The sequence below is a fragment of the Psammomys obesus genome, unplaced genomic scaffold (genome assembly GCF_907164565.1).
Source record: "Psammomys obesus unplaced genomic scaffold, mPsaObe1.curated_primary_1811, whole genome shotgun sequence".
Taxonomy (NCBI): domain Eukaryota; kingdom Metazoa; phylum Chordata; class Mammalia; order Rodentia; family Muridae; genus Psammomys; species Psammomys obesus.
Genome location: NW_026585626.1, coordinates 6248865 through 6273709, shown reverse-complemented (window position 1 = coordinate 6273709; position 24845 = coordinate 6248865). Strand labels below are relative to the sequence as shown.

At 49.4% G+C, this 24845-nt stretch overlaps 1 protein-coding gene across 11 annotated transcripts in view; it reads right to left on the bottom strand.

Moving 5' to 3' along the window:
- Trerf1 (transcriptional regulating factor 1) overlaps positions 1-24845 on the bottom strand; it is a 208574-nt gene that overhangs the window by 17763 nt on the left and 165966 nt on the right. For 6 of the 11 annotated variants that reach the window (XM_055613271.1, XM_055613278.1, XM_055613248.1 and 3 more), the window contains 9 exons: positions 24341-24387; positions 23024-23177; positions 21265-21579; positions 17339-17720; positions 16355-16421; positions 14826-14965; positions 14593-14696; positions 12638-12713; positions 3187-3275 (listed from right to left, as the gene is read on the bottom strand). In XM_055613271.1, coding sequence (XP_055469246.1) covers positions 3187-3275; positions 12638-12713; positions 14593-14696; positions 14826-14965; positions 16355-16421; positions 17339-17720; positions 21265-21579; positions 23024-23177; positions 24341-24387 — 1374 coding nt within the window. The remainder of the gene's footprint in view (positions 1-3186; positions 3276-12637; positions 12714-14592; positions 14697-14825; positions 14966-16354; positions 16422-17338; positions 17721-21264; positions 21580-23023; positions 23178-24340; positions 24388-24845) is intronic. The other 5 variants (XM_055613286.1, XM_055613300.1, XM_055613317.1 and 2 more) reach the window with 3 other exon arrangements.

Below are 24845 nucleotides of genomic sequence, written 5' to 3'. Positions count from 1 at the left end.
ACTCACAGAACCTATTTATAATGCAGGTGTGGTGCACACCTGGGATCCTGGCACTTGGGAAGTGGGGGGAGGGGAGGAGCAGAAGGCGAAGTTCAGGCTAGCCTGGGCCACATGAGACCCTGTCTCAAACCCAACCCAAACCAGTCTATGAAGAAGTCCTGAGCACCAGACCAAGCATTGTAGATCCAAGGCTTCCCTAATGCAGGGGACCAGCTCTGCTCCGTGATGCCCCAGAGGCAAAGGCATCTCCTACCCAAGATGCTTCAGGCCAGGTGTGACGGGATATGCCCGAGGAGGTACAGGCAAGAGGATCAGAAATCATCCTTGTCACATACTGAGAAGTGGGCCAGCCTGGGATACATGACTTGGTTCAGTGGGTAAAAGTACATGCTGCCAAGCTTGAGTTTGATCCGTGGGATCCGCACGGTAGAAGGAGAAAACCCAGTCCTATAAATTGTCCTCTGGCCTCAACTCCCCCATAAATACCGTAACTAACCTCCCCCCCCCCGACACACAAGTGGGGCCACAAGTGTCAGGTTTGGACTTCGAAACTGCACAAGCTTTCCTGACTACAGTCTCTCACTTGAAAATATTAGCAGCTCTAAACCCTCAGAGCATTCCAGGTCCTAGGTCTTCAGATTAAGGATGTTCAATCTGAATATGTATTTTGGAATTCGGCATTCCTTTGCTTAGCTCCTAGAACTCCATGCTCTGGTGGGGGTTCAGTCACCCAGGTATGGGGATGAAAGGATGGGGATACAGCCACCTACACGATGAGATAGAGGTTCCACCAAGAGTCAGTTACCCTCTTCAACATCCACCTGCCACTTGGAATCACTACCCTGGAATCAGCCCTGAGGTGGGAGATACTGTCCCAGGGAGCCCTTTCTTAATGCTGTACTGGCTTGTGCACACCGCACACAACCGGCCATGGAACCCGAGGGCAGGGCCTTGGCACTTTGCAGAGTGCTACGGTTTTAGTGTGGCTTGTCCACAGAGGGCTTGTGAGCTGGGAGCCTGGTCCCCAGGGTCTGTGAGACCTCTGAGAAGGAGGGAATGACAGCGTGCACGTGTGCGTGTCCACGGCAGAGGGGTCCTGCTCTATCGCTCCCAACCTCATTTCTTTAAGACATGGCCTCTCAATGAACCTGGAGCTCAGTCCTTGCACTCTAGGCACTCTTTCCCTCAGAGCCATCTCCCCAGCACTAAGGGACTTTGTTGTGGATATAAACATGTTTTTGTTTATGTGGGATCTGGGACTGATTCAGATGGTCCACAGCAGCAGGTTATTTTTGCCTCATGCGGGCTCTGAGACGAGCTCTTTGCCAGCTGCAGACAGTGTAACTCTGAGGACTCTGGAGAGGGAATAAATGCCAGAGCCCAGAGAGTGAGGGAGTGGCGAGAAAGAACAAGGCTGTCCTGCTTCCCCTTTGCTGCTCCTGGTTGCTGTTGTGAGACAAGAAGTTGGAGATCTCCTGAAATGAGGATTGTACTGGCCCCAAGGAACCTGATCACCCTAACCAGCAGGAAGCAGCTAAGAGAGCTGCGCCCCTCTCCCACTAACCCTTTCTCTCTTCTACCTGGTGTTGGAAGGGATTGGAGTGGAGTAGGAAGAAAGAGATAAAAGAAACGTAAACAAAAGTTTTAAAAAACTTTGAAGAGTTCTTCAAAGAGCAGCTGTCCCAAGGATGAGCAGACCTTCCATGGCTCTGGTTCCCTGTCTCAGGAAAACATTTTCCTTCCATCTATCATCTGCCATTAAGTTCTCAGCAGAGGCTAAACCAATGGAGCTACTTCTTGGACATTCAGGCATCAAATGATAAGTTTTTTGTTTTTTATTATAAAGTTGTTGAAATACCTTGAAACATTCTGAATTTTATGTCTAGACCACTCTCAGCCAATTAAAGCCTATGACATTTGTTCGCTATTATGGGCATCTTATCTCTTTTTTTCCTTTTGGATCTAGGGCCTCATGCATGCTAGGCAGGCACTCTGTCACTGAACTGTATTCCAACCCTGAGAGGATGGCTGTATGTCCATCCACCCACCCATCCACACACCCAACCATTCACCCACTCATCCATCCATCCATCCATCCATCCATCCATCCATCCATCCATCCACCAAACCAACCATCCATCTTTCTGTTATCTATTTTCTGCAAAATGCTAGATAGATTTCGCCCCACCCCCACGGGTTGTTGTTTTTGAGACACTTTCTCACTGTGTAGCCTAAGCTGACTTGGAGCTTGGCATGTAGACCAGGCTAGCCTTGAATGCAACAGAGATCTACGTACCTCTGCCTTCAGATTAAAGGTGTGTGCCGCCATGCCTGCTAGATAGTATTTTTATCATTGCTGTCAAGATTAATGGGTTTAACTCTGGAAATCCTGACACTAGGTAAGGGAAGACCACATGCCTCTCCTCCCTCTACAAAGTCAGAAGATGCTGTCAGACACACCATCACTTGCCTAAACATGTTCTAAGCTACGGAGGTTGGGACTCAGCCCCAGTTCTACTTGTTCTGAAATGACTGTGCATTCTACACATCACCATTAAAACAGAAGCCCGGGGGCTGAGGAAGAAGCCCAGCTGGTAAAGGGCTTTCGTTGTAAGCAGGAGGCCCCATGTTCTATCCCAAGAGCCCACGGTAGGAGAGACAAGCACAGTGGACCACACTGGTAAGCTTAGCACTGGGAGGAGGAGACAGGGCTTCCCTGGGGCTACCGGCCAGCCAGCCTAGCCTGCTCAGTGAGCTCCAAGGCAATCAAGAGTCTGTCTCAAACAAAAAAGTCAAAAAAGTGGACGGTGGGGGCTGGAGAGATGGCTTAGTGGTTAAGAACACTGGCTGCTCTTCTAGAGAATCAAGGTTCAGTGCCCAGCACCTACATGGTGGTCCACAACCATCTGTAACTCTAGTTCCAGGAGATCTGATACCTTCTTCCTGACATGTAGGCAAACATTCATACACATAAAATAAAAATAGATCACTGAGAAGAGAAAGGGGGGCAGGATCTGTGGAATAATATCCAAGGTTATTCAGTCACACCAACACTGGCACCATGCTGCCCCTGTAATGACCACCATCCTTCTCCACAATGGTGGAAAATAGCCCTTTTGTGGGGATATTATAAAAGTCTAGAATCTTAAAGTTACTTTCAAATGAGCAGTGGGAAAACTGGCTTACCATCTTCTGTACAAAAATAAAGTCTTTGCTGTAAGTGGCCAGTGCTTTATTAAACAGTTTTCTTTCTAGAGACGTCCACTTGTCAGAACCTGGAAAAAGCCAGAACTTTGGTTAGGTACAGTTTCTCTCTCTCTCTCTCTCTCTCTCTCTCTCTCTCTTTCTCTCTCTCTTCTCTCCTCCCCCAACTGGCATTCAGGAGCCAGAGGTAGGAGATTCAGGAGTTCAACCCCAGCCTGTACCACAGAGCGAATTTAAAGTTAACCTGTATAACATAACATCCTGTTTCAAAATGAGAAAAATTAAAATAAGCGCAGATGACAGTTTCCTGCATTTAGTTGGTCTAAGTCAAGATCCAACTGCCTAGAAAAAGACGCTGTACATATCAAACTCTTGCTTGAATGAAAAGCTAGTCTAGAGCTGGGAAGAGTGGTGCATGTCTGTAATCACAGCAGCAGGAGGCGGAAAGACCAAAAGTCCAATGCCAGCATGGGCTACAAGGTGAAGCCTTGCTTGGGAAAAACAGCAGCCAGCAGCTCTGATTCTGGCTCAGGTCTTAGCTCTGATCTGGATCCGGTTATGTCACATAACCCAAGATTTTGAAGCTGTACAATCAGTGAGTAGCAGTAATTAGAACTGTCCCTACGTGTTAGATTTTTTTTTGTGATGATGAAAAATAATCCATACAGCCGGGCAGTGGTAGCTCATGCCTCTAATCCCAGCAAAGGCAGGCGGATCTCTGGGGCCCACCAGCCAGCCAGCCTTGCCTGGTCTACAGAGCAAGTTCCAAGAAGCCAACGCTACACAGAGAAACTGTGTCTGGCAGAGAAAAACAAAAACAAAACATACAAAACCCTTACTAACAGCCCTGTAAGGCTAGTGTCACTACTGTCCCTTTACAGACGAGGAAATTGGGTCTTGTAGCATGGGGGACCGTGAGTGCTCACTGGGGCAGCATATCAATAATTTTTGCCTAATTACCATATGATGAAAGCACTCATTTAGTTAAGTGCTTCTCAGCATGAGGAGTCTCCACCATTACAAAGGCCAAAGGTCACGGTACTCAAGGTGACAGCTACAACCGTGAAGGTAAATGAGAGTTTTAGTGGGACACAGAGAAGGAACACTCAGGTTAGGGACAGGGCAACAGGGAAGGTTGTGAGGTAGAAAAAATACCAGACTGGAGTTTTAAAGTTCACATGTTGGGAGTGGATCTGATGCTTGTATTTTTTTTTTAAATTTTTAAAAATTTTTTTACTATTAATTACACTTCATTCATTTTGTATTCCCCCATAAGCCCCTCCCTCAGCCCCCCTCTTCCCCTCCCAACCTCCCCCTCCCTCCCCCTTCCTCATGCATGCCCCTCCCCCTGATGCTTGTATTTTGCTGCTAATTACTGGCCCTCAAGATCTGGTTACTGCCTGGATACACCTATCCTTGCTGTGTAAACCTGCCTAAGATTTATACCTGGTTGATTAAAAGGCCTAAAACCTGGGCAGAGCAGAATGGGGTAGGTGGGGCTAAGGTTCCTGGGCTTTGAAAGCAGGAGAATCATGGAAAAGAGAAAAATGGACAGGAAGAGAGGAAGGAAGGAGGATGAGGACACCACAATGGGTTAGCATGAAGCAGGAACTATGTGGGCTGGGAGCTATAACTCCAAGGATAGCATAAAAAGAAAGACCAAGATGAAAAACATAAGCAAGTATTTATAAGATTATGGATGGAAGGTAGCCCAGATAGGAATGACTAAGGCTGGGAGGTGGATGGGAGGTTATTCTGGCCACCCCAAAGTAAACAAGGCAATTATAAAATCTAATAGGTGTCTGTGTTTTATTGATTGTGATAGTGAGCTAAATAAAACCATCATAACAATTATAGGGCAAATAGCCCAGCACCATTTCATTTACAACAACAGTCACACAAAAGCCAGTCAGGCAAGAAAAAAAATAGAAGGGAATTCTGGGCAGGAAAGTGAAGTGTAAAGTCAGAGACAAGAATAGTGCACCTCATTCATTCACTCATTCATTAATACATATGTTTATTAGGTGTTAACTACAAGCAAGGCATGGTGTCTGGAAGAGTGAGCTACCCAGGGACTAGGCGGATGACTCAGTGGCTAAGAGTGCTTGCTGTGAAAACAAGATGGCCTGAGTTCAAGTTCCCAGCACTCATGTTATAAAACACGCATGGCCCCCACAAGCCTATGTTGGAGGCAGACCGTTGGACCCTACAATGTCACTTGCCAGCCTGTCTTGCTGAAACAGTGAGCGTCTCTCTTTCTCTCTCTCTCTCTCTCTCTCTCTCTCTCTCTCTCTCTCTCCACGTCCTAAAGGAAGCTTCCGGTTAAGAACATTCGCTACCTTACTAACAGCCCTGTAAGGCTAGTGTCACTACTGTCCCTTTACAGATGAGGAAATTGGGTCTTGTAGCATGGCTTAGCTCTAGGCTTCAGGGAAGGGAAAGCACAGCGGGCTGCACAGCGAGGATGGTTGGCAGGTCTGCAGCCTGATGGGCAGAGGCACATTGGTCCTGCCATGCTGTTTATGTCTCCCTGATCAAACTTGATTTATGGACTTTCCTTCCTAGGACACCACGATAAGCTGAGGAGACTGGATTCTGAACGGGGCTGGCTTATTCAGAGCAAGGAGCGAAGCCTACATGGTGGAGGGAGGGAGGCTTTGCGGTGGTTTGGTTGGGTTGAAATGTGTACTCCCAGCATCAGGATTTCAGCACGGTCCCTGGTGTGGAACATCAGGAAGGAGTGGTCCTTTGAGAGGTGGGGCCTGGTGGGAAGTCATTCCTCCTCAGTCACGCTCTGGCTTGCTGTCTCACCAAGTGGCCTTCCCCTCTTATAATCAGTCTGCAAAGACTGTGCCACCTGCCACGCTGTGATGACGTCTTCACCGGAGGGCACCTAACCATGGACTTTTAAGTTGTTTTTTTAAGCTGTAGGTTAAATACATCCATCTTCTCTATGAAAGAGCCAGTCTTTCATTATAGTAACAGAAATACAGGGTTAGTAGCTTTGGGTGTGCTAGGGACCCAGCCTCTGCCATGGGTACGCAGAAAACCATACTGTTCTTCTGGCTCCCAAATTCTCTACGCCTCTTACTCTTGCATGGCACATGGCTGGCTACTGGCATTCCATCACCCTTTCTCAGAGCTCTGAAAACTGTGGTGTTGGTTTGTTTTCTTAAAGGGGTCTCATGATGGAGGCCTTTACTCACAGAGATCTGTCTGCCATCCCCCAAGGTGCTGGATTGCAGGTGTGTGCCACCACGGCTCCTAGCATCGTTATTCCTAGCTAGGGCTGGTCCAGGTTTTCCATTTTACTCTGGCTAGGTCTTAAGCACAGGCAATCTGAATAGCATTTTCCATTCAAGCCTGTGAAAAGTTGGTGAATCAAGAGAAGCCTCTCTGGGTAGGCAGATATCCCAGGATTGCTGAGAGAAGGTGTGGCTCAGTGAGGTAGGCATCTGAAAGAAACACCCTTTCCAAGTAAGCCCTTGGTGGGTCTTCCAGCCAAGAGCTCTGGCTCTAGACTCTGACTAGTCCACAGTCTGGCTGGCTCAAGCCTCTAAAAGCACTTACATCCTTTCGTTTCCAAGGTCATATCCTTACAGCTTTGGAGAGAACGCTGTGTAGAAGCCTCTTCTAAGTGATAAGCTCAAGGTCAGTAGAGGAAGCATCTTCAGCACCTGGAGACCCTGACTTCATGGTCTGAGCAAACCACAGCAACTGGGGTGGGCGGGGGATGGGGCCATCAGAACATGTGTAAAGCGGGGTGTGTGGGAACATCTGTGCCTTCAGAGCCATCCCATAATGTTCCTCATATTATGATCAACATTCTGGGCCTTGGGGGAAGCAGGCTTCCAGCTCTTCTCTGCTGCTGCTGGAGAGGTCAAACGAGGAAGGCAGAGATTAACCAACCAGCGATTTCAGCTGGGTGACTAAAGAATCGTCATGGTTCCTTCCAGGTGTCCATCCAAACAGCAAAGAGATAAGAGGATCAGAACGACAGTGTCGGAAGGAGATGACAGCTCCGTCACAGCAGCTTGTAAGGGGGGCACTGTGTGGACCCCTGCAGGTCTGAGGGTGGGTGACCCCTGGATGCTTCCTCAGATGAGCATCAGGGGATGCTGATAATGGCCACCACCAGGCAGATCAATGGAAATTCCTTCTAACCTTAGACTGCAGACTTCTTGGAGACATTGCCATTCCACCCGGAGATACGGGCAGGGTCATTCGGCCTTCTCAGGCCAGGAGCGTCTCTATGGAGGCTACACTTACCTCTACCCCCTGCTGGGCCGTCTCACTGCTAGTCCAAAGAGCAGGGTTAAGTTTCCAGCTCTTCCTACTTTTGAGACATCCACTCCTTTGTGTGTCCAGAGGCTTGCTGGTCCATCTGCTGGGCAGGAGTTGCCACATTTCAAGAAGAAAAAAGGCCCCTAGGGTTGGGGTGCCTTGGGGTTGTTGCTCTATTGAGAAGTCTTCTGGCAGAGGCTTTCACTAGTCCAGGAAAGAGGTGGCTCCCTTTCTTCTCCCTGTCACTCTTGCTTTGAGGCTACAGTGACAGGTGAAACGCACAAGCCTAGAAAAGATGGCTCTTGTACAGTCCTAGGATGTGTGAAGAGGACAGTGCTTGGGGACTAGGGACTGCCCACTGGGGTTGAAGCTCCACCCCTGGTCCTGGGACTGAATTCCTGTATAGATAAGTGACATTTGAGCACTCTCCCCAGATGACATCACTATGCCATGACGAAGGGTGACTTCTGTGAGAAGAGCTTCAGCTGTGAGCGTGCCCCTGGCATTTCTTCCTTCTGTGACGGCAGGAAAGTCCACTTAAGTTTCCTCACCCTTGAATTGGGGACGGTGGCTACTTCACAGTGACCAACACTGTTTGCTCACAAATAGGTGCTCAGGAGATGATGTGTCTCCACAAGTCACTTGAGGCAGATTCTGTGTCAGCTCAGGCTTTGGGACACACCTCGTCCCTCACGTGTGGCCACTCCAAGGCTGCCTGTCCCTGCTGGAACTCCTTGCTTGGGTTCGCACAGCTCTGTCTCTCTAAGAGCTCCGCTGGCCTCTAGACTGGCAAATGAGGTTAGTGGGCTGACATTCCCACTTACTCGTTCCACCTGGGGATTCCTGGCTATTGGGCTATTATCAGCAGGGGCCCCTAACAAGCCGATTAAGGCTAATGACAAAGAACCTAATTAACTGGATGAAATGGGCACCAGGGTAGCATCTAGAGGAAAAATGTGCTGAGCTTTGGTTGCTGGGAAACAGGCTCCGGATGGTGGCTAATTTGGGGGCAATCTACAGCGAATCCAGGCAATTAAAAACAGACATTCCTGGGGCAGAGAAAATTTGGACACAGTATCTTTTTTAGGGGGTCTCTTTGGCTTCCTTTCAGGATTAAAAAAACAACCACCTTTTACTGATGTTGTTATTGTGGTTACAGCAGAAAGAAATGCTTGCTGTAGAGAACGGAAGACTGTGCCAGATCTTCAGTGTCATACAGAGTTACCTAAAGCAGGTGAAGGTCAGGTTCCCCCCCACCTCCAACCCCCAGGAAAGCAGGCTGCTACTCAAGTTTCTTCTAAGTGCAGAAAGGAGGGAGACCTCAACTTGAACCCATATTTTGAACTTGTCACTGAACATTTTCTTGGCAAAGGCTATGCCAGGTGAGGCAACAGAGAATGTACTGACTCAGGTCCTTCTGTAAGAAGCCCACTATATAGTAAAAATGAAAGGAAAGCACCCACAGATGTGTTTCTTTTTTTTGCAAAGTAATTCTAGCAAGTATGTAATTCTGTCTCATTATTAACCCTGGGTGACTCCCAGGACAAGAGCCCAGACTCTCCTTATGAAAAGGGTGTCCCTCCCAGGTCTCATTATCTTTCAAAATTGAAGGCAGGCTTTTGAGGACCCAGAGGGTGCTTGTGGCTGTGGCGGGACATGACTGAAGTCTTCGCTGTACCCCAAGAAGCTAGATCCAGTTCTACGATCCCTAACACTGTGTACATCTGTACAGGGACCTTTTCAGTGGAGAAATTACGGCTACTCCAGCTGTCTGACCAAAACCAGGTGCCTCTCCACCATGGCTCCCCCATGCATGACACGCCCCACCCCACATGATGCTAAGTGAAGCCACAGCGAAGGCCTGCTGGCCACACATGAATGGAGGGAGCCAAGAGGGACAGTGTGTCCCAGTGTGAACTGATGAGTGCTGGGAGGCACTGCACAGCTGTTCTCTGAGGACGCTGGACAGCCCCTCCAGCTTTGGCGGGCCACCGTCAGGTCTGGGCCAGATGCCCACCCTGCTCACTGGTCCTCTGCTTCATAACACTCCTCCTCCTGGTCCTGAGTGAAGGAGAAGAGCGTTTCCACAGGCTTGTCTCTGACTGCTTAGGAGGCCCCGCCTGGCTGCCTTTCCTCCAGGGCACAGCAAAGCCTGAATCTGGCTTCCTTCTCTAAGTGGCCCAGTTAGCTTCTGGTCAACTTGACACAAATTTCTACATAGGAAAAACTGGCTCCATCAGATTGGCCTGTGAGCATGTCTGTGAGACATTTTCTTAACTGCTAATGATGGAGGAGGGTCCGGCCACTTGTGCTTGGGGCCATCGCTGGGCATGTGGGCCTGGGCTGTGTAAAAAAGGCAGTTGAAGAAGCCGGTGTAAGCAAGCCAGCAAGCTTTGTTCCGCTATGGCCTGCCTCAGCTCTTGCTTTCCTGCCTTGGCTTCCTTCAATGATGACTGTAAGCTCTATGTCAAATAAACCCTTTCTTCCCCTAGGTTGGTTTTGCTCTGTGTTTTATCACAGCAATGGAGAGCAAACCAGAACAGTAACTGGGAGCCTAAAGTGAAATTCCAGAAGTCAGGTCAGTCACAGCCTCAGAGCTGGAAGCCAAGGAAGTTCTAGAAGGTGGGTGCCCCAGTGAGGCAGAAACTGAGCTGACTGTCCAACGGCGAATAATAGGATGGCTCTGGGCACAAAAGCCAAGGTAGACCAGGGCTATGATGGGGCAGAATTCAGTCACCCCCAGGAACCTAGTACAGGGGTTTCAGAGTGTGGCGCAGCGGCTGGGATAGAAGATGTAAAGAACTCAGCTGTCTTGCATGTCTTCGCAGGCAACTGTTAAAAGTATGGAGCTGTGTCAGACTTTAGGGAACAGTCTTCTGCCCCATCTGCTCATAATTCGAGAATATTCTCTGAGGCTTGGTTTACAATCACCTCCAGAAGTAGGCAAGTGACCAGAAGAGATAGGTGATGATAACTTCCACTCTGGTCTCCAGGGGCTGAAATGACTTAAGAGAGGAAGAGTTTTCCCTAAGGTTCTCCAGAGGTAAGGAGCCTGGGGAACGATTAGCTAGCAATACTCAGTCCAAACAGCTCCATGTATTTCAGCAGACACTCAAAGCTCTTAGGAACATTTTCATGTTTTGTTTTGCTTGGGGCTGAAGTGGAGGTGCTCTGGCCTATGGCTTTCCAGTCCTTTTTGCGACATGATGTATATAAAAATAGTATAGTACTTGTTTACCATAGTGGGGACAACTGGACAGGAACTGTGTCTTGGATGAAGAGGCTCACAGCTGGCCATGACCAACCCCAAGGTTCTGGCTAGGCAGTGTGACCTGAGGTCAACCACAGCAGCATCTCTTAGTCAGTGCTTGATGCTTCTTTTTGCACACACACAGACCCATCCACGATGCAGGGCAGTTTGGGATAGAATCCAGGAAGTTGGGACCGCCTATCAGGATTTAATGGGCAGCAGGTGATGCTGGGTATTAAGAGGTGATGAAACTATTCTCCTGGCGGATTGGTGAGCCTCCACATCTTTCTAGCCACACAAGCAGGCAATGGTGAAGCTGGCGCCTTTGGCTCCTGGGTACGTGATGCCGTGAATCTCGTGTGTCTGTTTTGTGCTTGCCTCTTTCTTCCAGGTACTGTCAGCTGAAACCGACCCACAGGTAGGTGTCCTTGGGTTCACTATTCGTCATAAACAACTTTGATGCCTTTCTGTCTGGTGACAACAGGTGGCAAATTCGAATCATAAGGATGGAGGGAGAGACAAATGGTGGTTGCTCCGGTATCTGTAAAGAAGCCTTCACTTTCAGGCTGCGTTTGATTGCCTGGTGAGGGACTGGAAATAGTATTAACAGATCCCCAAGACCATGCACTCAGTATCTACCTAGGGGAGGTCTGCCCAAAGCACCCAAAGAAACCCTCAAGTGATGAAAAATCGAGAGGCAGTGGGCAGCCCAGTTGTGCACTGGGAGCACTGCTCTTGCAAGGACAGGCATTTGGTTCCCGGCACTCCCGTCAGGGGAGTCAAAGTCACATCTAACTCCGGCTTTCAGGGATCTGGCACCCTCTTCTGGCCTTAGCGGTAACTACTAATGTGCGCATGTACATATAGGCACAGACAGACAGACAGACACACACACACACACACACACACACGGTTAAGTAAAAATAAAATCTTTAAAAAAAAAAATCAAGGGGCAATGGAGGATCCAGCCACTCTGAAGTAGACAACTAAGGTGAGACTGTGAGATAGAGTCAACGGGTTTCCACAGTTAGTAGAGTGCCATTCATGGCCTCATTTGCTGTCTTCAGGCTTCTCAGCCTATTTCCTTCTCAGTCTATTTAAATCTAAAGGTATTTTTACTTAACACACACACAAACACACCAGACACTTGCAGGCATGAAGTCTTTCTTCTAGTACCCAAGTGGCTCTCTGTTTCTCCTTTCTGTCTCTGACACTTGGGTCAGAGAGTTCTGGGTCCTGAAACATTCACAAGGGGCAGGAGTTCACATTGACCCATGCCCCCCCCCCCTCTCTCTGGAACTGGGAATAGAACCTTGAACTTTGTACATCCTAGGCAAGCAGTGAGCTACACCCCAGCCCACAACCTTTGCAGATTCTGAGGTGCACTTTTGCATTTTACTTCTTAGTACACTACTCTATACCCAGTAAACAACCATTGAATGACTGAACTCCAAGAGCTAACAGGATGTTCCAACACTGAGCTATGTACACTATCTTTGGTCTTCAGAAAAACTCTGTAAAAGGTGAAATATAAGCCTCAGTTTGAGCAGAAAAAAAAAAAATCAACCCTATAGAAACCCTAGGGCCTTGATCAAGACCTGAATGGATTCACCTTTACTGCTTCTACAGCCTCAGCCCACTAATAGTTGTCTGTTCTGTACTGTAGCCTTGGTGGCTCTTTCCTTTAAGGCCCAGGCCCCACTGCCAGGTGGGCAGCCACTGTGCACCATCTCCCGGGTCTTGGAACATCCACGAGGGGCCGGAGTTCATGCTGACCCATGCCTGGCAGTGCTAGGCTAATAGACTCAGTGTTCCCTATCTGTTAGAAATGACACACAGCTGACTATGTGAGCTGCCCACTCTTAGGGAACAACAGGGCACGGGGCCCTGGCAACCTACCAGCGTAGTGGTAATTGGCTAGAGGATGACATTTTAACCTGACTGGCTTCCGCAGCAGCAACATTTCCAGAGTAGCCTGCGGGTTCAGAGAGAAAAGACAGGAGTCAGTATAAGGGTGTGTCCCGGTGGAGACTATCCACCCACGGGGAAGGAAACCCAGGGGCAGACGGTGCCTGGGAAGTTCAGTTGGGCTCCAACAGGAGCCGACATTTTAACACCCACCTCCCCACCCCCAACCCCTCGCCCATGCCTGAAGCTAACTGGTCACATCACAGAAAATGCAAACGGGCAGCTGAGACTTGTGTGCTTCTTTGGAGAGATGAGTGGGGTCTCTCTGCATGGAAGCGGAGTCTCAGGAGGATGGTTTGAGGGAAAGGCGTGGTGACTGGTGAATGGCTGGTGGCTGCTTTACAGACAAACCACAGCTCTCTTTCTCGCTGACTGTATTAGCAGTGAGTGGACCACACCCCGTCCTTCCAGAGTGTGACCAAGTAAACCCTTCAGGCCTGTCACCTTCAGCTGTCTTGTGCATATGTCTATGCTCGTGCGGCTACATGTGTGCGTGTGTAGGCACGTGTGAGTGTGAAAGTGTGTGGGCATGTGTAGGTCAGACGACAGCCTGTTATTCATTCCTCCAGTGCTGTGTCCACCGTGTTTTTTGAGATAGTATTTCTCACTGGCCTGGAGGTCACCCGCTGGCTGGCCAGCAAAACCCAAGAATTTGCCTGTGTTGACAAGTTGACAAGCTCACTGCACAAAATCCAGTTTTTGTTTATTTAAGATTTATTTGTTTTTATTTTATGTGTCAGTGACCTTAACTGCTGTGTCATCTCTCCAGCCCCCACCCCCACCCCATCTTGGTTTTTAAAGAAAAGACAACAGCAGAGTTGAACAGTGCATGAGTTTGGGATGTGCAAGACAGAGAAATCTTGCTATTCTGAGGCATAGGTCAGCAGCCTCAGCAACCTTTAAGAGCTGTTTAGAAACCCAGAACCTGTGAGCTGGAGAGATGGCTCACTGGTTAAAGCACTGGCTGCTTTCCCAGGGGACCCAGGTTCAATTCCCAGCACCATCTGGTGGCTCACAAGCCTGTTCCCCCAGTTACAGGGGATCTGATGCCCTCCTCTGGCCTCCACAGAGACTGCATATATGTGGTGTACTATACACAGGCAATAAACATTTACACTCATAAAATATAAATGGAGAAATCCACACAGGCAATAAACATTTATATACATAAAATAAAAATGGAGGAAAAAAAAAGAGAAGGAAATACAGAACCCCCAGCAACTCTGCCATCTTTTGAATCACAAAACATCTTAGGAATACTCCATAGTGACTTATGTGTGTGTTGAAAGTTCTCTTAAAAGGCAAGCATTCTAGATCACACATGAAGTCTTGGCACATTTGTTTATTTTTTGCATTTTCAGAAAATCTAAAAGCAGGAGCCTAGTTCTAGTACTAGGAAGAACCACGTTCTTCTATAAAAGGGAAACTGAGGCTAGCGATGGACTTATCTGGCCAGAGGTGAAGGCTGACTAGACAAGTGCTCAGCTTTGACTCTGGGAAGATGGGACCATGGTTCTAGTTTGGGAACATCTAAGTGTCCCCAGTGAAGGTCCCCAACATTGAGAACTATGCTAAAGGTGAGAAAATAAAAAACACTACGTGCATTAGAGAAAAAAGGGTCTGGAAACACCCAAGTTTGGCTGATTTCCACAACAGGAAGGACCTTCAGGCCAATTCTCGTTTTAGTCAGGCTTTCCTTCTACCTCCATTACTGCGGCATGAAGTGAAACTCTCATTTCGCAGAACAGATGTGCCCCTTATTAAAATTTAGTATCATATATGTCAGCAGGAGTCTTAAGCGGAACTTTGCTTTCTGTAGGCTTCCAGGTCCGGGCCTACTCACCGAGCTACTGTGTCTACAAAGCCTCCTTTCCTAGCTTCCTTACCATCACATCACCTTTGGCCTCAAAGAGAGAGTGCAAAGCAAATTCCGAGTTGGTCCCTCCACCTGGGAGTGCACTGGAACAACACAAATTCAGAAGATTCTCCACTGTTGAGAATAAGAAGCCACTGTATCAGACATGTCTGGTGCCATGAAAACCCACAGCCATTCCGGAGCCAGAGGTCCCTTGCAGGAGTACCAGCCTCACCCGCCCCAGCGCCTCCTAAGTGCCAGTACCTTGTTGCTGGAGGGCCTGGTTTTCCAGCTCAGGCCACGGCTTCCACACCAGTGTGGCCTTGTGTGTGTCCTGAGCCAGGGAGGAGACATCTTGCAGTTCTGGGATCTCTGCTTGGAATCTTAAGCCAATGTTGATCCGTCTTTAATGAAAAGATGACAAGAAAAACAGTGTGGTCTTCAATGTGACAGCCTAGGCCAGGGGCAACTGAAAACAGCAGGGAGGCAGACTCTTCTGCCAGAGGAATGGGGCAGTCTGAAAATTCTCTGCTGAAACTGAAGTGGAGGACAGCTAATTTCAAGAGAGGAGTTGCCTAGAGCATGGCTAGAGCATACCACAGAACTGAAGGGGATGGAATATGAACGTGTAACAATGTACTTTTCCCTGCCAGGCCACTTTTACAAATATCCTGCCATCCAAGCTCACAAAAATTTGTGATACGAACAAGGCTGCAATCATAATGCCCATTCAAGAAACCGACAAAGACCTCAAAAAAACAAAAAAACAAACAAACAAAAACAAAACAAAAAAACCCCAAAAAACAAACAAACAAAAAAATCCTGACTCAGTACAGGTCAAAACCAGAATGGTGTCAACTCAAGCTTTCTGATTCTGGACTCCATAAGGCTCTACCATATGGCCTGTTTTCTAAGCACATTCATCAGAAGAATCGCTTTTCCCTTCCATAGTAAAGCAGTGCCTCTTCTCCTACAGTGTTCTGTGGTTTCCAGCTACCCATGATCAGCTAATATTAGATGGGATACTCAGATGGAATTAATATTAGAAAAAAAAAAAACATTAAATGGAAAAAATCCAGAAGCAAATAATTCTGTAAGTGCAACTTTCATGCCATTTCAAGTTATGTGATGAAATCTCAAGCCAATCCACTTTTACCTGGCCCAGATGTGAACCACCCTCGTCTACACTAGCCACACTGTATAAAACACCTGCCTGAGAGTCAGCTGGGGGCAGTCTCTCTGACAGTCTGTTTAGACAGAGTATGTCTCAGTTATCAGGTAGTCTGTTGTGGACTGTAGTGCTTACATACAGGACAGGGTACTGTCAGGGGTTTCAGGTACCCTCTGGAGGTTAAGCCACCAATGTGTGTGTGTACCTCCCACCGATCACGCATGACTCAAACACTCAATAAGCCCATTTGGAAGAGTGGCCCAGAGTCTCAGAGGGGATGTGGGAAGAACATTCAGAAGGATTCTCTCTTACTTAAGCACCTTCAAGAGAGAGGCCTCAGTGCCACGGGGATATGAAAGTGTACAAGTCTAGAAGCTGGCCTGTGGTGGCAGGAATGCTAGAGGTTTTGAGTCCAGGCTTTCACCTTTAGTCCTAAGGAAAGACTCTGAAATGCTAGCAGCTAGAAGGGAACAGTAGTTCCCAAGAAAGCCATGATCCTACCATGTCCATAATTCTCCCCTCAGTGGCCACTGACAATGGAACACTGACTGTCATTGTAGGAGCTTCTGGACCTTTCCTTGTCTGAGACTTGCACTCTAAAGAATAATTGGCTATTCCTTACGGTTCAACATCCACAGTCTGCTCTCCAGGTCCTGGGGTGACTGTCACATTGTTGCCATCGATGCTGCCTGAAACACAAAAGGTAGAGTTTACTGGACAACAAGGAAAACTTCCTAATAAATGAAAACAAATGAGAAGTTAGTCCACCAGTTATTAGCCAACTACCAGTAACAAGGATCTGCTCCTGTCCAACCCACATTAATTTCTAGAGAATCAGATGAATTCACGAGGTTCTCTTTCTCTCTCCTCCTCCTCCTCCTTCAGCCACCTGACAGGATCTTGATGTGTGGCCCAATCTGGTTTTGAACTTCCTTTCCTCCAGAGTTAAGCCTCAGTGTTTGGGATTACAGGCAGAAGATAATCATTTCTCACCCAGTGTGAGGAAAAGTTGGCTGGCTAATAAGCTACTTGGTTTCTAGGCAACCAGAAAGAAACCTAGCTACAAAGATCTCTCTTCTCCCTTCTGCCCCCTCAATAACTACTGAGGAGATGAGGTTTTCCTGTGCTTCCCAGGCTGGTCTTGAACACCCCATCCTTCTGCCTCAATCTTCTATGGTAGTTGGAACTATACTCCTGGAGGGCCTACAGAGTTTATGGTTGTCTTTTTTTTTTTTTTTTTTCCTTATAAAGCATGCTAACTATTAAGATTTGCTCTTGCTTTTAATACCCAACCCCACATGTACATCTGCTAAGTATTTATCTTATGCACCTTGTATGACCATCTGAAGCAATTTTGGTGTGCATATTTCCCCTTTCCTATCCCAAAGACACTTTCACTCGCTCAGATTCCCTTGGGTTACTTAATTAGATGGGGGGAGGGGGTGCTTTAAGAACACTTCAGTATCACCTCAGTGGAACTGATACTGTAGAGAAGTCCAAGGAGTAAACCAGCGGGTTAAAAAAGTGAGACTTCTCCCCCACCCCCACCAATCAGGGTAGTATTCGCATCCACAGGGGTGACACCAGGGGTTAAGGGTCGACTCACTGGAGCGGCACAGCAGCACGCGTGGCGTGGGCGTGAGGGGAGTGAGGGGCAGCTGGGGGTGCACTCCAGGGCCGTGGCCCGAGATGAGGACATTGCTGAAGAGCCCTGAGCCCTGGCGCACAGGGCTCAGCATGGGTGGCGGCGTGTAGGGGGGCAGCTCGTGGGTGGGGTCCAGGAGCAGGTGGTCCCCGAGGATTCGTGGGGAGCGTAGCTGGCTCTGGTACAGGGTGGCCCCCGAGTAGGAGGTGGGCGTGTAGGAAGAAGGCGGCGGCGGGATGAAGAGGGGCTCAGGCCGGTGCCGGAACTTCTTCTTCTCCGGTAGGGTCTTGAGGGGCTCCTCAACTTTGGCGGCAACGGGTGGATGATGTTTCCGGGGGATTTCCTAGAGTGAGAGGAACAGTTGGGATTCAAACTAGGACATCCCAGCCATCGTCCCTTTTCTATCCTGGCCATGGCCCCTTTCTAGAGATTTGGCAGGGATCTTGAAGGTTCTAAGGGGGTGGGGGAGAGACTGCCTCCTTTCTGATCATCCCCTCCTACTCCCACCACATCGGCTTTGAGCTGGTTAGCAAAAAAATTAAAAAAATAAAATATGTGTGTGTGTGTGTGTGTGTGTATATATATATAATAAAATAAAAATAAAAATCCGGAAGCTCTGCAAAGGGTAGGGTGGGTCGGCAAGAAGAAATAAATTCATATTCTTCTGGCTTATGGCCACATTTCTGTCTGTCCCGAGTGGAGCCCAGCAGTGGCTCTTTAGTCCCTCCACTGCTCCTGCAGGGACAGCTCACACGTGTTCTGAGCAGGAGACAGAATCTTCTTTTCAGGGATGCACGGCCCACGGCTGAGGGGACAGGAAGAGGTCCACGCCTAGCACAGCGTCAACACGGCTCAACAGGGTTACTTGAGGCCCCGGGCACGGTGGCCTACAATCCTCAAAGCCGTTTCAACGGGCTCTCCTGGAGATGGAGATGGTGACCCTCCCCTGCCACGGCCCCCTGGGGCTCCTCTGTGGAGCCCTCATCTCCTCCTGCTTCCTGTCAGCAGAGCAAGCTTAGGCTGTGGCTGGACAACCTAGCCTCGTCTAGGGACCTGCCACACGGCTTCATCTAGACTAGTGGGTCCACACGTGCACGTCAAAGAGAGAAGCAGGGTATGCCAAAGCCGGACAGAAACAGGCTTGAATCAGGGGCCAGTATCAACCCAGAGAAGCCGAGAGCTGGGTGTGACAGCCAGCCGGGATACCTGTGGAGAGGCTCTGAGGTGCCCGGGCACAGCTGCAGTGCCCAGCAGCTCTAGTGCCAGAGTGGCGAGTGAAGACAGCAGCAAGGGGTGATGGGAAAGGTTCTCATGGTCACATGACCTGCTGCCTCCAGGCCATGTGACCTGCCTCGGGGCCCCTCAGCGTCGGGCCCCTCTTACCGGCCTGTCCTCGGCACCGTGGGCTCTGCCCCTACCCTCACGCCCTCTACCTCTCCTGAGGTGCCATCCCAACCTCTAGGACCGGGGCTCTTCGGGAGGTAGAAGTGAGGGAGGAGGGGGCGAGGGGCTCCCGGCTTGAGCGGGGAGCTCCGGGGGCAGCGCCAACGGGGGTCTCCTTAGCCCAGTGCCCTCCAGCCTTCCTGCTTTCCTCACCTAGGGCCGCCTCACTGCCCGAGGCCCAGCAGAGACCCCGAGGAGCAGGGAGAGGCTGCCGAGGACAATGTTTGGAAAAGGCAGCTTTGCCATCCCCGCCCTCACCTGAGGAGCAAATCTGGAAAATTTTTTAGCCCTGTCCCTAGGTCACTGAAGAGCTCTTTAAAGTAAGGTGGAGATCCTGGTGCTCTCAACTCTGCCCGGGAGCCCAAACTTAACGATCACAGGGTCAGAAGTCCTATTAAGACTCTGGTGCCTCCAGCTCTAAATGGAGTTTTATTATCGCCCAGGCATGGCTCTCTGAATCAGAGAGCACCACCCAGACTGAAATACTGAAGTATTTAAACGGTGGACGCAGGGGGTCGGTCTTATAAAGTTCCTGCCCCGAGGGGAGGGTGAAGGCCACTGGGAAGTGTAATGCTCTAGGGGAAACTGAGACTCTGTGGGGGGCATTCTCAAGGTGGCTTTATCCCAGACCTAAGATTGGAATTGGGTTTGTCTCTGGGTTTTAAAATTGTTTTTACATCAGGGACTTGACTTTCATTTTTAACTCATTTCACGTGCATGCTTCTACTTCAGCCTGCCTGTCAGCAGGTGGTATCTCTCACCCCTGCATTAAGCCACGTTCATCCCTACCTACCCAGTCTACTCAGAACTCCCGTAATGGTCTCCTAAGCAAAAATACCATCATCGTCTTGCTTGTAGAACCCATCTACTTGGTATACAGGTGCCCCTTGATTGATTGATTGATTGATTGATTGATTGATTATTTCTGAGTGCTCTATTTGCACGTACACCTGCATGCCAGAAGAGGGCATCAGATCCCAGTAATATGTTTGGGAGCCACCATGTGGTTGCTGGGAATTGAATTCTGGACCTCTGGAAGAGCAGACAATGCTCTTAATTGCTGAGCCATCTCTCCAGCCCCAGCCCCTTGATTTTTGATGGAGCTACAATCTGAATATCCCACAGTAAAACAAAAATACTAAGTTTAAAATGCAGTTAATGCAACTCACCCACAAAGCACCCTAGCTCTGCAACTCAGGGCACAGCAGTCTCTAGTCTTTCCTCTTATGATCACTTATGACTGGGAAAGAAAGCTTGTATGTCACTAGCCCGGGAGAAGGCCAAGATCTAAAATTCAGAGTAGACCTTTTACTCTTACGTAAAGCTAAGAACCTTGTAAGAGGAAACAAGAGACAAGAGACATCTGTTTTTCCATCTTCCCAGCTCCAGGGTACCAGCTTCTCCCTAGCCCTCCTCTTCTCACTGTCTTAAATGAGATGGGTGGCTGTAATCCCTGTGTGACGAGGACTTCCGGGATAGACCCAGAGCCTCTCACAGCAAACCTCAAAACTTCCCCAGGCAAGGGGTGTGCGTGCAGATGAGCTGTTTCGTCTTTGTCTGTTGCTGGGCCCCTCCGGCCAGAAAATGGAGGTCACTCCCCAGCCTCTCTGCTTCTGGGCCTCAATGTCCCAGAAGAACCCAAAATGGCTCTTTCTAAACATTTCCACCCTCCCCTTATATCCTCTGGACTTCCAGGAGCCACTCACTCTCTCAGGACATTTAAGACCCAACACAGTACTCTCAGGGAAGGGACAGGCCAACCGTGGAGGTCATAAATTCCCCAGGGTAGAGAGAAGAGGCAGAGAGAAGAGGAGGGGGTGATGAAGGCAAGGAGAACTTAACAGTGAGTGAGAAACACGAATCACTTTGCTTTCCTGAGATTTACAGTGTCTGGCTCTCATTGGGGCTTATTATGGGAACTGCCATGGACCTGCGTCCCCAGTGTATTTAAACAGGTGTGACGAGGAAGCTCCTGACCAGGCAGATCACGTGAGCCGATGCTGCAGCTACTTCCCAGAGGTGCCGCCATTCCCAGGGTTACCTCTTTGGCAACTGGATCTGGGAAGACCCAAAGGTCTTGGGAAAGGGCCAGGGTAGGGCAACATCTTTTGGTCAGCAGAAAGATCCTTTTCACATCTTAATAACTGGCAGGGTTATATTGATGTCTGCCAACTGGGTTATCATTTACGTTTAAGCATGAGAACGCTTCAGAATCTCAGAACTGGATCCGGGCCATCAGCCTGGGTGTGTGTGTGTGTGTGTGTGTGTGTAGTAACAAGTATGGCATGGGTGGTCAAGGGCAGGTGGCCTGGAAAGCTTGGACCTGGGAGGGAGACTTTATCACGTCTGAGCTTAGGCCACTGACTCTGGACAAGTGTTCCTCATCTCCAAGAAAGCAAAGAGACGTCCCCACCCCAGGCAGGTGTGGCAGCGCAGCAACTCACAGCAGGCGCACGGGGGGCAGCCCCTTGGGGAGAGTGAGGGGGGGAGAGGCTCATCCTCACGAGCACAGGCATCTCGTCGTCCGACATCGAGCTGGCTGGCTTGTCTCTGGCCGAGGGGGTGGCAGCGACGCTGTTGGTGAAGCCCTGAGAGCTGGGCTTGGGCGGGAGAAGCTTGACAGGGACAGACACGGGCATGACCATAGGCGTGAGGCGTTCTGCCTCAGGAGGGAGCTGCGGTGGCGGTGGAGGCGGAGGTGGCAGTGGCGGCTGGGGCTGAGGCTGAGGCTGAGGCGGTGGGGCCTTCTCTCCTTCCTCCTACGTAGACAATAAAGGCTTTGATCCTGGGCTGCGGGCAGCTCTCCCAAGGGGAACTTGCTTTTTCCTCAGAGGTTCCAGGGCAACGGTGGTTGGGAGCCACAGAAAACCACAGCTGGGTGGTTTCCTGCCTGTGACTTGAGGTCCCTGAGCTGCATTTACACTATCACTTACATATGAAAATATTAAAAAGGAGTTAAATATGTGATCTTATGTACGAGCTTTCCATTCCTTGGGCCTCAGTTTACCCAGGTGTCTAATGGAAACAGTCATTGCAGCCTAAATTTTATTCAGGTTGGGAAACCCCATTGAAAATGCAAAATAGGCTATGGTCTTGTCTTTTTCTTTGAGACAGGTTCTCAAGAGGTAGCCAAACTGGCCTCAAACTCAGGATCCTCCTGCCTCAGCCTCCCGAGTGCTGGGATGAGAGGCGTGCGGTACCACACCAGGCTGAAAAATACATTTTCCTCTCTTGGTTTTGAGGCACGATCTTGCTATGTTGCTTTGGCTAGCTTGGAACTTGCTACGTAGACCAGGTTAGCCTCAACTTGCAGTGATCCTCCTGTCTCTACCGCCTGAGCACTGGGATCATATAGGCAGAAGCCATGATCCACCAGGCAACATACTATTTTTAAAAAGTGAAGACAGGCTGGAGAGATGGCTCAGCAGTTAACAGCACTGGCTGCTCTTCTGGAGGACCTGAGTCCAATTCCCAGCACCCACATGGCAGCTCACAACTGTCTGTAAAGCCAAGTGATTTGACAGCCTTGCTCAGACATGTATGCAGGGAAAACACCAGTGCACGCAAAATAAAAATAAATAAAAAAGTGAAGACAAACTCTTTTATCTGGCACAGCCAGGAAATGGAGATCGGAGAGTGAATCTCACAAAATCAATATTCAAAGAAATATCAGAAAATTCTATGGGTTTTCACCTAACCGAAAGACGGTCTCCCACGTGACTATGCACCTGGATAATCCTGAGAGCATAAAGGGTCACTGGACCCTACTGACAGCCAGTCACCACCTTATGGATGGACAGAAAATTCTGGCCAAGAGCCTGAGAGTTGCAAGCTTTTGCTTAGCCACTGACCACTGATCTCAGAGACCATCTGGCCTGAGTGCCTCAAGTCGTATGTGCCGCATTTACATATTTATATACTCTGCCTTTACATATTCATATACTTCACATTTATGCAGTTTCCTCTACACCCTTCCCTAGAAAAGGAGACAGTTTTTCCTAAAGAGATTTCTAACACCCCTCTCTTGACATCTGTCTACGAAGCCAGGGAAGTGGGGACTGTGTGATCTGGCTGCCTCCCAGGGAGGCCTGGGCCTCTCCTGGCGCCCCCAAAAGGCACCCCGCCCCCCTGTCTCACTCTGACAGCAGCAAAGCAAAGCAAGCAGCACATGACCTGCAAAGGATAAGGTGGGCTCCTGCTGACCTGTTTGAGGCTGGGGGAGGCCCTCATTCCCCCGTGGGACCGCATGTGGCCATTCAGGGCAGGCAGGCTTTTGAACTCCTTCAGGCAGATGGAGCACGTCAGCTTGTTCTTGGCATCGAACTGTTCCCCAAACGCTCCTTTGGTTTGGCCACTGCTGAAGTGGCACAAGGAAAGGACACACATTGAGGAAGGGGAAACGAGAACTTATTACAAGGCCTCACACCTACCATGAACCCACTTTATTTATCTGATCTTCTGCTGTCTGAGGCTTCAATCTCTTCCAGAGATACCGAACGCCCAATGTACAGACAGAAAAACTGAGGCTCAGAAAGAGCAAAGGCTTTCTTTCTTTAAAAAAATTTTTTTTAATTAGATTTGTATGCCATAGTGCGTGTGTGAGGTTGGAGGAAAACTTGGAGTCGGTTCTCTCCTTTTATTATATATGTTGCAGGGTACAGATTCTGTCATCAGGCATTAGTGCCTCTACTCCCCATTGGCCTGGAAGGGCTTTCTTTTCTCTAAAATAAATTGTGTGTGTGTGTGTGTGTGTGTGTGTGTGTGTGTGTGTGTGTGTGTAGTGTTTCAGTTGCTTGCGTGTATGTGCACACTGTATGTGTGCTTGGTACGGAGGGAGACCAGAAGAGGGCACCGGATCCCCAGGAGCTAGAGTTACAGGCCACTGTGAGCCACCTCCTGTGGGTGCTGGGACCCTAACTCCAGTCTGCTGCAAGACCAACAAGTGTTCTTTCTGGCTAAGCCATCTCCCCGGCAGAAAAAGGTGCCTTAAGATCGAATCATACAGGAGGCCACGTCCTCCATCATTCCGGCACCAGGGCTTTCTCACCCACGGCTTTCAATGCACCCCACCTCCCACCCCCAGTGGCCACGAGAGAAGGAAGGGAGTGTGTGCTATTCACCGCCACACGGCCAAAGCCCAGCTCTAAGCCCGGTACCCAGACAGTGCTCGGTAAATCCGCAGTGACTGAATGGCCAAAGAACAGAGCACACGGCAGCCAAACCGAACCTGCTGGTGCTCCTTGCCCTGGGTGTGCCTTCAGCTCTCTGTGCCCAGCCTCCTCACGTCTAACATGAGGATAAGGAGGACTTAAAATCGGCCAGCGTCCAGCAGCAGCCCCTGCCTCCCTGCTATTCCACTCTATGTGGGTTAAATATACAGTTAAGCCCCGAAGCACAGCTGCTACTGCTTTTCCTATACTTTCCTTGAAACGTTGACCTTGGCTTTAGACATGAGTTATTTAAACAACCCAAGAAGACCCCGCCCCTAGCCTGGGAAATATTCCAAATCTGTGGTCATACCTCGATTCCGGGGACCCTGGCTGGGCTCTCCCATCAGGTAGGTGCATCTGATTTTGAGCCAAAGAGGACACCGAAGGAAAACAAGAAAAGAGAAAAACCAAACATGTATCTCTAGCGATCGTAAGTGGTCGCTGCACATCGGGATCCCCGCTTGCAGAAGTCTCTCTGCTCACGATGACCCTGACATGTCCTGCCTTTCTTCTGCATCTGGCTTCTTCTCCCCTACTCCCTGAACTCACGGCTGATGACAGCGCCACGCCTACTAGGACGCAACCTTCTACCATCCTCATTCTGTTGGTATCTATCCTGCACTAACGGTCTAGCCCCACAAAGGACAGAGAGGCTATGGGTGGCGCCGCATCATTCCAGGAGACCTGATAGGACTGAAAAACAGAAACAAAAGCCTTTGTGAATAGGAGTGCACGGATGGCGTGTGGAGAAGTGGTGCCTGCCTATGTGGGGGAGGGCGCGCATGTGCACGGTGTTTGTGCAGAGGTCAGAGGAC